The sequence below is a fragment of the Benincasa hispida genome, chromosome 2, assembly GCF_027475165.1.
Source record: "Benincasa hispida cultivar pf3 chromosome 2, pf3_genome.v1.1, whole genome shotgun sequence".
NCBI classification, from domain to species: Eukaryota; Viridiplantae; Streptophyta; class Magnoliopsida; order Cucurbitales; family Cucurbitaceae; genus Benincasa; species Benincasa hispida.
In genome coordinates, this window is record NC_143479.1 from 5,381,519 (window position 1) to 5,395,477 (window position 13,959).

The 13,959-nt window shown below is 31.5% G+C and overlaps 1 protein-coding gene across 1 annotated transcript; it reads right to left on the minus strand.

Moving 5' to 3' along the window:
* Positions 1-6,308: 6,308 nt before the first annotated feature.
* On the minus strand, positions 6,309-13,209 carry LOC120070745 (sodium transporter HKT1-like). Its single transcript, XM_039022618.2, has 4 exons — positions 12,250-13,209; positions 10,934-11,301; positions 7,567-7,788; positions 6,309-6,815 (listed from the first exon to the last, which is right to left on the minus strand). Exons 1-4 carry the CDS (start codon positions 13,006-13,008, stop codon positions 6,617-6,619), a joined length of 1,548 nt encoding a protein of 515 aa, XP_038878546.1. The 5' UTR covers positions 13,009-13,209; the 3' UTR covers positions 6,309-6,616.
* Between the last annotated feature and the right edge of the window lie 750 nt (positions 13,210-13,959).

Sequence of the window (13,959 nt, forward strand, 5' to 3'; positions counted from 1 at the left end):
AAAAAGGAAAAATTGGATTTTTCCATCTTCATCTTCAAACTAACTCACAAAGAACCCATTATCTTCAACCTTCAATTATTCCAAGCATGAACTGCATGCAACAAATCTCTTTGCATGATAGTCTGCAATATATTGAAGAGATTGGAGTGAAGTTGAAGTATGGCAACCGAATGAATTTTTCTGAACAATTCGGGTAGAGGAAGGTGTTCTTCATTTGGGTTGCTGCAATAAGCATTCTTCAAGTTCCATTTGATTCCAGCTTATTTTGAGTCCCATAACTTAATCTAGAGCACCAAGAGAATAGTAGGGAAGATCTTGTGGTGGTCTGCACAAAGATTTGGAGGAATTAGTAGCTGGAAATCAAGATTTCAACGGTTCTTCAAAGGTATGTCTTGAAACCCATTAAGTTCTGTTTGAGCATGTTTTTCGTTTCTGCCAAAATTAATCAATTAAAGTGCTTATCGATCTTGATTTATTTCATTGCGTGCTGCTACCTTTCGAACAATGATATGATCGGTTTGGTGTATGAGATACATCAAGTGGAGGGTTAATGTAAATGAAATTTATATTAAATGCCATGAAATAGAAAAAGAACTATAGTTTATATGTTTCATGAGATAAAATATTAAACCTATAAGTTATAATATATTATGGTAAGTTAGTTATCATTTATATTTATAATAATATTAATTATTGGATACTTATCTCTTTTTCTCTAATAACAAATTGAGTGGGAGGTTATTAGTGGTCTCATGGTAACCATGAGATAAAAGAAAAAATATTTTCCTAAATTTAGTAATGGTTTTATTTTGAGATTTCCACTCTCATAAAATTACTCACGCAATAGTTGTCAAGTAAATTAGATTTACGACAGCTTGGATAGACTAGACGATCATGGAGAGTTTTTATACGAAAGACTCTCAACTGGACGATTAGCCAAACGATCACATAGCTTTTGATAAACGATTGGGCATTGACCTATACGATAGACTTTGTCCTCTCCCACTTGCTCAATCGTTTACACAGTTGTCATCCTTTACTTTATGCCTCTAACCAAGTCTACACAGAGCCCACACTCTGGATTCTCACGCCAAGAATACCGAGCTAACCTTTTTGGAGGTGTCATAATCAACTCGACACAGTCGAGGTTCTAGGGAGGTCGTTCGTAGTGTTCGGGGTGTTCATGACCTTGGTGATCGCTTTGTTCAAGTTCGTTGTGATTGTGCAGTGTAGCGGTCATGTTGTACGAATATTCGTGTGTTGCTGTATTGCTGTGATCGAGCATTCGTGATTAAGGGATCTTGAAGATGAGTCTTCAAAGGTATGTGAATTCTTCCCTTGATCGTGTAGTAAAGTATGTTGTAATTTCTATTTTGCGCATAGCCTATTGTTTCCGTTTGTGACTGTAATTGTGTATGTTTATATATGATTGAAATTTAGAAAGATACTTCCGCTACTCATGGAAATCCTCATGTCCGATTTCCTTCAGAATAAGCATTTCAATGCTACCCCGCGATGCTGCAAGGCAGAGAGCTCATGAAAACGGGGCAGCGTTGCAATGCTACACTATGGATGAAATTACCTTCAGTGTTGCAACACTACGTTGGAGTGTTGCAATGTTGCGACTGTTATCTATATAAGCAGTTTATGGCCGATTTGACTCAGGGAGGCCAATAGAGGCACTTTTAGGACTGTTTTGAGAGAGTAAAGCGATAATTCGGTGAGGCCTCCCTGGGAGTGTAATTCTGGACAGAGGCAACATCTCGGAGCATCAAAGGGTCAAATATTTGAAGAGATCATTGGGTTGCGATTCTGAATTCGAGGACGAGAGTCAAGAACACGACTTGCAATTTGTTCCCTCTTTTATTTTATGCTCTTTGTGTTTGGAAACCTCATGAATGGTCTATATTTGTGTTGTAACCATGAGTAACTGATTTGTGTTTCTAAGGTGTTGATCTAGTTTTATGGATTGCGAAAACTTATTTGGTTATTTCTTGGATTGAATTTATGCATAATCATTTTAGCATGTTTGTTCTCAATGCTTTTGATTAACTGATCACTAAATGAATGTTCTTTACTTAATGTCTGTCTCGATAGAGAAGACGTTGAGTTGAATCTAGCATGTTAAACTGTTAATCAAGTATGCACGAGAGTGATAGGGGATTAATAGAGATTGTTGATGGTGGAACTTAATGTTGTGGCAAGTCAAGCGATAGAAGAGATTCGGGTCGATGGTTCGTCATTAGAAAGGGTTGAGCTCGAGTGAGGATACCTGGATAAAAGACTCCTACATCTATAATTTGCATGAATTAATCTAAGGTCAAAGGAATTAATTTGATTAATTTGTTTAACAAAATTATACCCTTGAACGTGTCTTTGTCTAGATTCACCCGAGTTTTATCTTTTCTTACTTTTTAGAATTAGATTAGTTAGATTCTTATCACAGTCTGGTCCCCTAAATAAATTTAGAAGAGTCTTTGAATAGCTAAAATAGTCAAACTAATTCCTCAGAGGACAATACTTGGTCCTTTGACCGTTTTACTACATTATAATTTGACCCGTGCGCTTGCACTACCACCAATAACATAAATGGTCTTTAGTAGATGGATAAGGTTGGGTACCTTATCCTGGTGACACTATGAGTATGGTCCTCTTTGTAGGTGTTACAAATGTTGTAACGTGCTACAAATGATATGATCCCAATCATTTATGTATAGACATGTGAGCGATGATATTCTATACAAAGGAATGTATAAGATCAGACCACGAAATGTTTAGTCTCATTAGGTAACGCCGTTCATAATAGAGACTTATATTTCCAGGATGATCATAGGTAATATGACTTGAATCCTAAGTGAGTTGTGAACTCCTCCCTATGAGAGCGGTCCTTTAATTTGTATGGGTGAGAATGGCTAGATCGCCGACTCAACAGGCATATCATTTTGGGAATTCGTCTAATTGGGGAGCTGCAAACACAACTACATAAGAAGGAAATCACTCCTTCCCCAAGGTTGGGGTAAGTAGATAAATTTCTTCCTTAAGGGTTGATTCTGGGGCTTGAACAATGTGACGTCACACCCTCTTCTGGCCCAAGAGAAGTTTAGTCATAGTTGGACTATGTTCTATTGTTCATTAGAGGGATCAGTGGTACTTAAGAAGTTAGATGTTACTACAGGGGCAAAACGGTAATTTTGGCCTAGCTGTACTTACGAGCAATTTGTGAAGGGTCATCGTACTGTGGATTGGTTATATCCAATGGATACAAAAATGTATCTATATTGCTAAGAGTGCAGCTGTCAGTCTTTAGTGGAGTGCCCGACAGTTAACGAATGGGGAATAATTTAATTATAGAGTTTGATTAATTATTCAAGTAGCATTGGAACTTCAAGCTACAGGTTCATGAAGTCCCCTTGGTAACTCAATAGAATTAAATGAGAATCAGTTTTTGGATTAATTTGAATTATTCAAATTAATAGAGGGATTTAATTGTATATGATATAATTAAGTTATTTTAATCGTATGTGATATAATTATTATAATGTATTTGATACATTATAGCTTTAGTGAGAGGAAATAAATATTTGAATATGATTCAAATATTATTAATATGAATAAGATTCATAATTATTAAATTTAATATAAATGTGATTTATATTAAATGTCATATAAGAGAGAAAAGAATCTGTAGGTTATATTATATATGATACAATATTAAAACTATAGATTATATGTTATATTTGATATAATATATAATTTAATATATATGATATGATACGTTAGTTATCATATATATATTCAATATTATTTTATTTAAAATTAACTCCCTCCCCATCTTTTCTTACGTGGGTGGTTGCAACAATTTTGGCTTTTAGAAAGATAGGAGAGAGTCTCCTTCTTCAGTGTGACACACATTGTGAGAAAGATAGAAATAGTTCTATGTTTTTAGAGTTGTTGGTGAAGGTTCTCGACTATTCTTCCTCTCTAGTCAAATCTAATTTCCCTCATTCCAAAATAGTTGGAGCCCACCACGCTTGGGTTCTCTCCCTGAGAATACCAAGGAAATCATTGTAGTAGTTTTGTATACTGATCGAGGAATTCTTGAAGAAAGTCTTCAAGGTGTTCGTATACTGTTTGAGGGATTCTTGAAGATAGTTTTCAAAGGTATGGGTTTCTGAAATCTTAATTTTTCTTATGTAAATGCATATCTTGTTCTTTATTTACTGTAAAAACTTACATTCAATGAAAAATGGAAATTGAGACGATCTTGCTTCTGCTCAAGGTTCTCTTCTCTTAGAGTTTCTTTAGCTTGATGTAAATGGATATACAAGCCAAACTTGATATCCAAAATAAAGATTCACCAAGTTTTAAAGCAAAGCTTGTTGCTGAAGGGTTTAATCAGAAAGAAGACGTAGACTACAACAAAATATTCTCACCAGTAGTGAGACACACCTCCATCAAAATGCTATTATCAATGGTTATTGAGTACAAAATGGTGTTGGACCAATTGGATGTCAAAACAATATTCTTGCATGGAGACTTCACAGAAACTATCTTTATGCATCTACCACTTAGATTTAGAAAAGAAGGAACTGAAAATAAGGTATATCTTCTTAAGAAATCCTTGTACGGTCTAAAGCAAGCACCTAGGCAATGGTACCTTAAGTTTGATTCATTTATGTTGTCTTGTTGCTTTAAAAGAAGTATGTAGGATCATTATGTATACTTTAGACATGAAGTAGGAAGATATTCAATTTTCTTATTGTTATATGTTGATGATATGCTAGTTGCAAGTGTAGATAGACAAGAAGTGAATAAGCGAAAAAAAATGAATTAAAAGGTGCTTTTGATATGAAAGATCTTGGACCTGCAAAGAGAATACTAGGGACAAGTATCGATAGAAATAGAGGTGTTGATACTATGAAACTTTCTCAAGAAGCATATTGCCATAAGATGCTAACTAGATTTAGAATGAATGAATCTAAATCAGTTACAACACCTCTTGTATCTCACTTTAAGCTATCACTTGAGCATGCCCCTAAATCTGATGATGAAAGAGATCAAATGCAAGTTGTACTATATGCTAACGTTGTAGGAAGTCTCATGTATCTTATGGTTTGTACCAGACTAGATATTGCTCATTGTTTAAGTGTTTTCAGTAGATATATGGCTGATCTAGGGAGGTATCACTGACAAGCAGTCAAGTGGATCCTGAGACATGTTAAAGGAATTGTATCATATAGGCTGTCATATACTAAACACTTAAGTGATCAAGATGTTCTCATAGGTTTTATGGATGCAGATTATGCAACAGATAAAGACAAGAGAAGGTCTTTGTCTGGTTTAGTTTTTAAGTTTTCTGGAAACACAATGAGTTGGAAACATCTTTACAATCGGTGGTTGCTTTATCAACCATAAAAGCTGAATACATGGCACTGACTGAAGCATTTAGAGAAGCTATCTAGCTTAATGATCTAGCAGAAAAATTTCATATCTGTTTAAAGGATGGTTTGGTTATTTTTTGTGACAGCCAAAGTGCAATTTTTTTGTCAAAGAATCAGACCTACCATGAAAGAACCAAGCATATAGATGTTTGGTTCTATTTTATAAGAGATATCACTGCAGAAGGAAGAGTAAGGATCGAGAAAATTTCATCCTCTGAAAATGCAGCTGATGCTTTGACAAAGGCTGTATCTTCACATAAAATTGAGAGTTGTTTGAAGGCTCTCAAGGTTGGTTTTTTGTGAAAACATTGTTGTTGGGAAAGGTCTTAAAATTCTTTTTACTGATGTATTATATAGCAAGGTGGAGAATTGTTGTAGTTTTACCAGCCTAATACATCTAGCACCACCCCCTCCCCTTTTTTAATTGTCATTAGGCCTATCTTTTTCCTTTAGCTCATTTCTTTGGTCTCATATATTGGGTTTGGTATACTCTTTGTAGTCTACAGGGAAAGAGTATTATTAATGTCTTCGTAAGGCCCATTTTTGAGCTGGAATTGGATGAGTTGGAAGAAGGAATATTCCTCCACAAAAAGAATCAGTATGAGCTTTGAAGCACTGGATATTCTAGAGTGTTGTACTTGTTGTTGAGAGTACCACATTGTATTTCTTCATCTCTTAAGAATTCCTCTATATATTTTGTTTTGAATATCAGTAAAGAAGATTGAGAGACCTTCCACATTGGATGTAAATCTCATTTTGAGATCGAACCACTATAATTTCTATATTGTCTACTCTTTCTGCTTTTCTTCTTCTTATTCATTAATTTTTATTTGAGTATTACTACTGTTTCTACACTGAGCTGAAAGCTTGATAAGCATAGCTTAGTTCAACACTATATATATCTTTGTACAATGCCTTACCAGATGGTTATATCTTACCCACAATGTAATTACATGAGCTGCAATCAACTAGGCGACAGACAAGACTTCAGCTAACACTATACAACTATATATATATATATATATATATATATATATACACATACATGTATGTAGAAACAAACATTATATAACAGAGGAGAGAAAAAAAAGAAAAAAAAAACCCCACCTGGTAATAGTTACTTAGATACAATTATATGGTAAAGTTATAGAAGAAAATAAATGTTTGGGTAATTATTATGATAATTTCCAAGCTTGACCAGTATGCATGGTAAAAGTTTTCATTCTTCCAAAGATCATGACAAGAATGAGAATGAATTTTCCCTTTGCACTCCATCTTCCAGCAAATCCATACCATGCATCTTTGCAAGACCTATCAACTTTAACTTGTCTTTTACAGCTATACCCACTGGAGAACCCAACATTTCCATATGCACTGCCATATATGTTCAATATATATTACATACCATCTTAACACTTATTCTACTCAAACATGATGAATAAATAAATAAATAATTCTTTAGTCCTGGATTTTGGGTGTAATTTCTATTTGATCGTTAGGTATCAAAATGTTACAAACATTTTTAGTCCTTAAATTTTGTGTTTGATTCCAATTTAGTTTCTAGGTTTCAAAATATTACATACATTTAATTCTTAAGTCGTGAAATTGATTTCAATTTAGTTTATAGGTTTCAAAATGTTACAATTTTATCTTTGGGATTCGAGTTTTATTTCAATTTAACCATTAGGTTCCAAAATTCACTTTTATCGTTGATTTTTCACTAAATACTAACTTATCGTCAACTGGTGAATTTAAAAGAATTAAATAAATTATAGTAATTAATTAAGTTTAATTAATCACTATTAAAATTTAATTTTAAAGTTTAATTTTATATTTACCTTAAATTAATTAATAGATATTAACGCTGAAGACATTGAAAATGGGTGCAAATTTAGTGAAAAATTGAAACTAATAGTGTAAGTTCTGAAACCTAGACATTAAATTAAAACTAAACTCAAATCTCAAAGGTAAAATTGTAACATTCTGAAATGTATGGACTAGATTGAAACTAAACTCAAAATTTAAAGATTAAAAGTGTAACATTTTGAAACTTAGAATCAAATAGAAACTATACTCAAAATCTAAGGATGAAAAAAAAAAATGAATGATGGACTCTTGAACTTACCTGATCACTTCAAGGGTAATGTTGAGCACAGTAAAGTTAAGAGGGTCATCTCTTAGCTTTTCTTTCTCTGTGATGCATATGAGAATGATAAAAATAGCCAAATAAGAGAGTTGTGAGAATGTGAATAATTCCACTAAGTGTTGTCTTTTGTCCTTCCCATGTGACCTTGAAGTTATCTCTTTGTTCCTCATGGGTAAAAAAGTTGTGTATGGTGGGAGATACCTGAATTAAGAAGGCCACCAAAAAATTAATTCCTTCATTTTTGGTCAAATTAAGAAGCATCCCCAACTTGTATATATGAAATGTTATCTGTTTTAAAGTGATTTATATTCCCATTTTAATTTACCCAAATCACTATATGAATGACATAAATTCCAATATCTAAGTGGGTTCAAAAGAACAAATTCAAACTACTCAAATGGTCACTTTCATTTACCAAATACCCATTATCTCCATCTCAATCAATATTTTGTATATTCCCTTAAAAGGTGAGAATTTTATCAACAACGTGAGTATAGTTCAAATAAAAAATATATGAAGTTTGTCAAATCTCTCTATCCACTATTAATTATACTAAATAAATAAATAAATTAATTAAATTACAAATCAAGGAAGCTGAAGTTTAGTCTTTATGGTTATATGTTAGAATTTAGACACTAATGCTTAATAAAAGCTTAGGTTTAATAAAATCTAATAAAACTATTTACGAGGATTTTATCGAATTCTAATGATTAAATTCTAACTTTCTCTAAATTATAAAGAATAAATTTACAATTTAACCTAAAAAGATGTTGTCCACTCACAGTGGGTTCTACTCTCTCTTTTTAAAAAAAAAAAAATTCAACACAGCATTTAGAAGTAGAAGATTCAAACATTTAAGTCCTGTTTGGTAATCATATGATTTTTTGTTTTTGTTTCTAAAAATGAAGTCTATTTAATCCACATTTCTTACAATAATTTGCTTCTTTTTTAAGTATAATGGTTGAATTATTAGCTTTTTGAAAGCTACTTTTTTTAGTTCTCAAAATTTGGCTTGATTTTTTAAATCATTGGTGAAAAATAGATAACAAATGAAGAAATTTGGAGGTAAAAATAATGTCCATAGACTTAATTTTTAAAAACAAAAATAAAAAATAAAATGGTTACCAAACGAGCCTTAATTATTTGGTTTTTTGTTTTTTTTTAAAAAAAATTAAGCCTATAGACACTACTTTTCTCTAAATTTATTATTTTATTATTTACTTTTCACCAATGATTTAAAAAACCTAAGTCAAATTTTGAAAACTAAAAAAAGTAACTTTTAAAATTTATTTTTATTTTTAGAATTTGGTTAAAAATTCAATTCTTGTACTTAAAAAATATGTAAATCATTATAAAAATAAAGAGAAAATAAATTTAATTTTTTTAAAAACCAAAAATAAAAAACGAAATGATTATCAAATATGGCCTCAACTAATAATATATAGTTTAACCATTAAAGCTATGTTGATAGCTGGTACATCTTACTTTAATTCCCACATCAATCATATCTTATTGCATATCATTCACAAATTTTCCGGCCAATGACATAACAACACTAAGATAGTGGAATAAGAATAAAAATCCACAAGACTTTAGTAGTATGTGGCATATGATTAGATATAGCTTCATTTTGATGCAGAATTCTTAGTAGCCAAAAATACTCAAATATTAAAAAAAACATTAACCACATGGCAAGTAAAATGTAGCCAACTTTTTTGTTCTTTTTATTCCTAACTAAATTCGTATGGACTTTAATATTCATAATTTTTTAACTGTCCACTAAATACGATTTAGATATGCTGACATTTCTCTATTTTGGCTAGTACCTACATGACACAACATCATATAGTTATAAGATTATACTATTTTATTGCAAGCATATAAACTGAAAGAGATGCATGCTAAAAGTAAAATTAGAAAAGCTATTCTATTGTTGATTGACATATAAATTATGTTCTATATTGAGATTGTGACATTTAAACTTACACTATTCCTATAATAATCAAAATCATTATAGGTAATTACCTTCTAAATGATTAACCAAAAATCATTAGAACCAAATAAAATTTATTTCTAGCATGTTTTAGAATGGTTTTAGAATGATCAAAATCACTTTTGACATGCTTAAGGTCATATTCCTTTTAAAATCGTGATATTTGACAATGATGAGAATGTGATTGAATCTAAAATCAATTAAAGTAATTTCAACTTAATCACTTAGAAGGTAATTTTCAAGTTATTTTTGTTAGATGACTATGAGTAATTTTCTTGTAAGACAGACCATTATTTCATATTAATAAATTCTTCTTCTATTTTACTTAAGAAAAAATATTTTAAATGATAAAACGATTGAAAATATTTACAAATAATAACAAAATATCACATTCTATTTATGATAGACTACGATAAAATACGATATGTGTCTATTATAACTTAGATAGACACAAATAATAGTCTAGCGTAGTTTAATGCAAATAGATAGTAAAATTTTGTTGTATTATTAATATTTTGGTTCATATTTCTATATTTACAAACAATTCTTAACTTCGTCCAAAATTTTTTAAGAAAAAAGTACTTTTCTTTTTAATTTTTTTCTATCTTTATTTGTCATTAAGTTTTTCTCTCTCTCTCATTTTTTCTCTCTGAACTTCCAAGAATGTTTATCTCTTTTTTATTGAAATGATTATTTTGCTCACTTTTTCTTTCTACTCTCTCTCTAGTTTTTTTTTTTTTTTAACCTATTTTCCTAGCTTTTTGCTCTTGAAATTGTCACTCACTCTTAAGTTTTTTTTCTCTCTCTTAATGATATCCTCCATAATTTTTTATCCTTCTTCCCAAATTATTTTCTCTCTCTTAACTTTATTTTCTGTCTTCAAATTTTCATTCTCTATTAAATTTATCTCTAAATTTTTTCAGTCTCAAATGCTTTTTAGTAATTTAAGGGTTAAAAAAAAAAAACTACTTTTGAAAACAACCACTATTTATTTACAAAATACTTTTAATTAAATTTAAATCACTTGCACAACGACTACAAATATGAAACCAGGTAATAACATGATTTATAATACTTTTAGAAAACTAACCCTACCTAAATAATTTGACTCAAAATACTTATTCTAGAAGTCAATCTCAAACCTGTCTTGTGTCGTTAAAAATCATTTTTACAAAATAGAAGTATAGAACGAAGCAATAAAATTATAATATAAACATTACTTTTTACAAAATTACTCGTTAATGGATTAATTTTGTTAAATTCACTATTTTTAAAAACCACTTCCCAAACATACCTTCCATCCTCTAAAATCACTTCCAAATATGAATTCAAGTAGGAAAGAAGAACACTCACATCATGACAACAAAAACCACCAAGATCGCCGGCGAGATCACTGAGATATCCACCACTGATTCTCCGGTATGTCTCGAGTTGGTCACCTGAAAAAGTGATCCCATAAACTTCTGGTACGGATTTAGGCCATCCCAAATTCCAGCGGAGTTATTCCATTCTAACGAGCAAAAGATAATCAATTGCAAAATTATGAATCCCACCGCCGTCACGGCCAGAAACCCACACCGGAGCCCCGACAAGAGATGTGAATACCCCATCTCTGAGTAATTCTTCAATATGTACCTCCACTCCTTCTTCCCCGTCAACTTCGCAGCTGCCATTATCGCCAACCAGAGACCCACGGGATATAAACACCCTCCTAACAATATCTGTTCATGAATAAATTTATCATAAATTTTAAAGTAGGAAGAAGTAACGTTGTATTATAAGAGGTCTTTTGTAACATTATTTACTAATACTAAATCTTTAAAGAGGTGTAGTAAGGGCTTTCCAAGTGGTCACTTAACTTAGTTTCATTCGGCTCATTACTCAAATATGCTCAATTTGGCTCGCTCAACGGTAGAATTTTGATGGGATGAGATGGAATCTGATGAATTAATGCTGATATGATCACACATCCTTTATCTACTTCTAGATTGATAGTTAAATTTTGATTTAGTCATCTCTAAACTTTTACGTTCATGTCCAATAAGTTTTTTTAACTTTAAAAATATATATTTATTAGGTCCTCAAATCAAGTTGTTAAACTTTCAAAATGTCTTCAACTTTTAATTTTGTGCCTAATAAGTCTCTTTCATGTGCATAACACTTTACATGCATCTTGAATTGCACCAATCATTTTGCAGTCCACTCCAATCACACTGCAAAAGATATTTAAAACTATTGGATAATTGTGACGGGTAACATTTTTTAGAGCAAATAATTAAGTGTACAGTAACATCTTTAAAGAATTGCAAATATAGCAAAATTTGTCAATAATAGACTTTATCACTGATAGAACACTATAAGTGATAGACTTTATTCGTTGTTAGACTCCTAACTATATGGTCTATCATCAATATACTCTAAACATTGGATCTAATTTTACAATATTTGCAAATTCTTCTACATTATGTTATATTTGCAAATACTTTGGGCCTCATTGTTATATTTACAATTGTCTCAAAACTATTTTTAAAAAAGAAAAATATGTTTGTCTCATGACAAGTTATAGTTAGACGATTGGAAGAGAGGTAAAAGGACGGATGCCCACACCCAATATTTTTCTAAAATTTTGAATTTGAATTTTGTATCTAATTGACATTAAACTTTCATACCTGTGATATGAGTATAAGCAAAAGGCCGGAGTTGTTCTTGAAAGCGATCATATTTTCATTAGTAGGTATGAACCCACAGTTGGTAAAAGTAGAAACCGTACTAAAAGTTGAAAAAGTAAGGAAGTTGATGCCTTTGCTTTCAAGCACTTGCTTTGCATGGGGGACCATAACGATGTAAATGAAGATTAAACAAGAACCAAGAATATTTGTTGCCAAAAGATACCCAATTATCATACGACCCAAAAGCTTCAAACATGATTTTGAGATACTTAACTCATCAACGGTGGCCGTTGTCGAAGACGACGTCCCACTTTCCATCTCAATGGCTCGAATCGAATCGGTCCGATTTTTTTCGTTCAACTGTTGGAACCAACGAGAGAGTTGGAACCCCACGGCGGAGACAAAGACTTCTCCCCCGAGGAACATGAGGGTGGTAATGATGATGAGTTGGAAGTTGGAAAAAACTTCCATTTCGACGACAGACATGCTCGATACCGAGACAGCAGAGACGGAGGTGAAGAAAATGTTGAGGTCATTTGGGGAGGAGGAGGTTCTAGTTTTGGTGAGCTTTAGAGCTCCAAAGCCAAGGAGAGAGATGGTTAAGAAATAGGAGAGGTGGGAGAAGAAGGGGTTGGCAGCCAACAACGGCAACCGGAGAGACGGTGGAGATCGGAGGAAGTAGAGAGGTAAGTTCTTCATGGTGGAAGATGGCCGGCCAGGAGAGATTTGGCGGAAGAAGAAGAGTGGAGTGAAGGACATTATAAAGAGGTGAGGAAATTGTATTCTTTGATCCTCTTTGAATGTGGTTTGTGGTTGGGTAAGTGTGGTCGGGTAAGTTTGTAGAGACCTAAAATGTGACCTTCACTTTTTTTGGTTTTTACCATTTTGGGAGAATTTTAGCGGGGGAGACCGCCGCCACCCCATTAAAGCACCACAGGCTTATTAACCACGTAGTTAATCATATGTCAAAGAAAAAAAACACACATTTTAGGGCGGTTTGTTTTTTTAAAGTTGAGTTATAGATATCCAAAATTATCGATGTCTAGCATCTTTAGATAATTATATTTATTTGATAAGAATATTTTTAAAGATATCTACAAATACGTGGATAATTATATTTATTTCATAGGATTTATACCCGATATTAATTTAAATTTACATAATTTTCTAATAATACTTTAATAATTATTCATTAATTTATAATTAATTTAATTTATATACAAAAGCTATTTCAAATAATATAACTGTTGAAAATATTTACAAGATATAACAAAATTTTAGAACCATCAATGATAAACGTTATACTATCAATATCTATTAGTTGATAATTCTAAAATTTGTTATATTTTGTAAATATTTTGGTTTATTTTTTTATATTTAAAAACATCCCATTTACATAACACCGTTGCTTTTATTAATATATTAATTTAAGATTTTTTTTATATAAATTTACATAATATTATTATTCTCAACAAAATAAATATTAATGGTTAATTTCTTAAATTTACATAATATTTAACAAACTAATATATATTAGTTTAAGTTTTTTTTTATAAAATATATATTAATTTGAGAGGAGATCCAAAACTCATGTTTCAGAAGGACATCCAAAACTTATGTTTCATGAGAGGGTAAATTTGTAGTGTGAACAAGGAGAGTATGCTACTTCTGTTGAGTATGTTACTTCTGTTGCACTAGAAAAACTTCGGT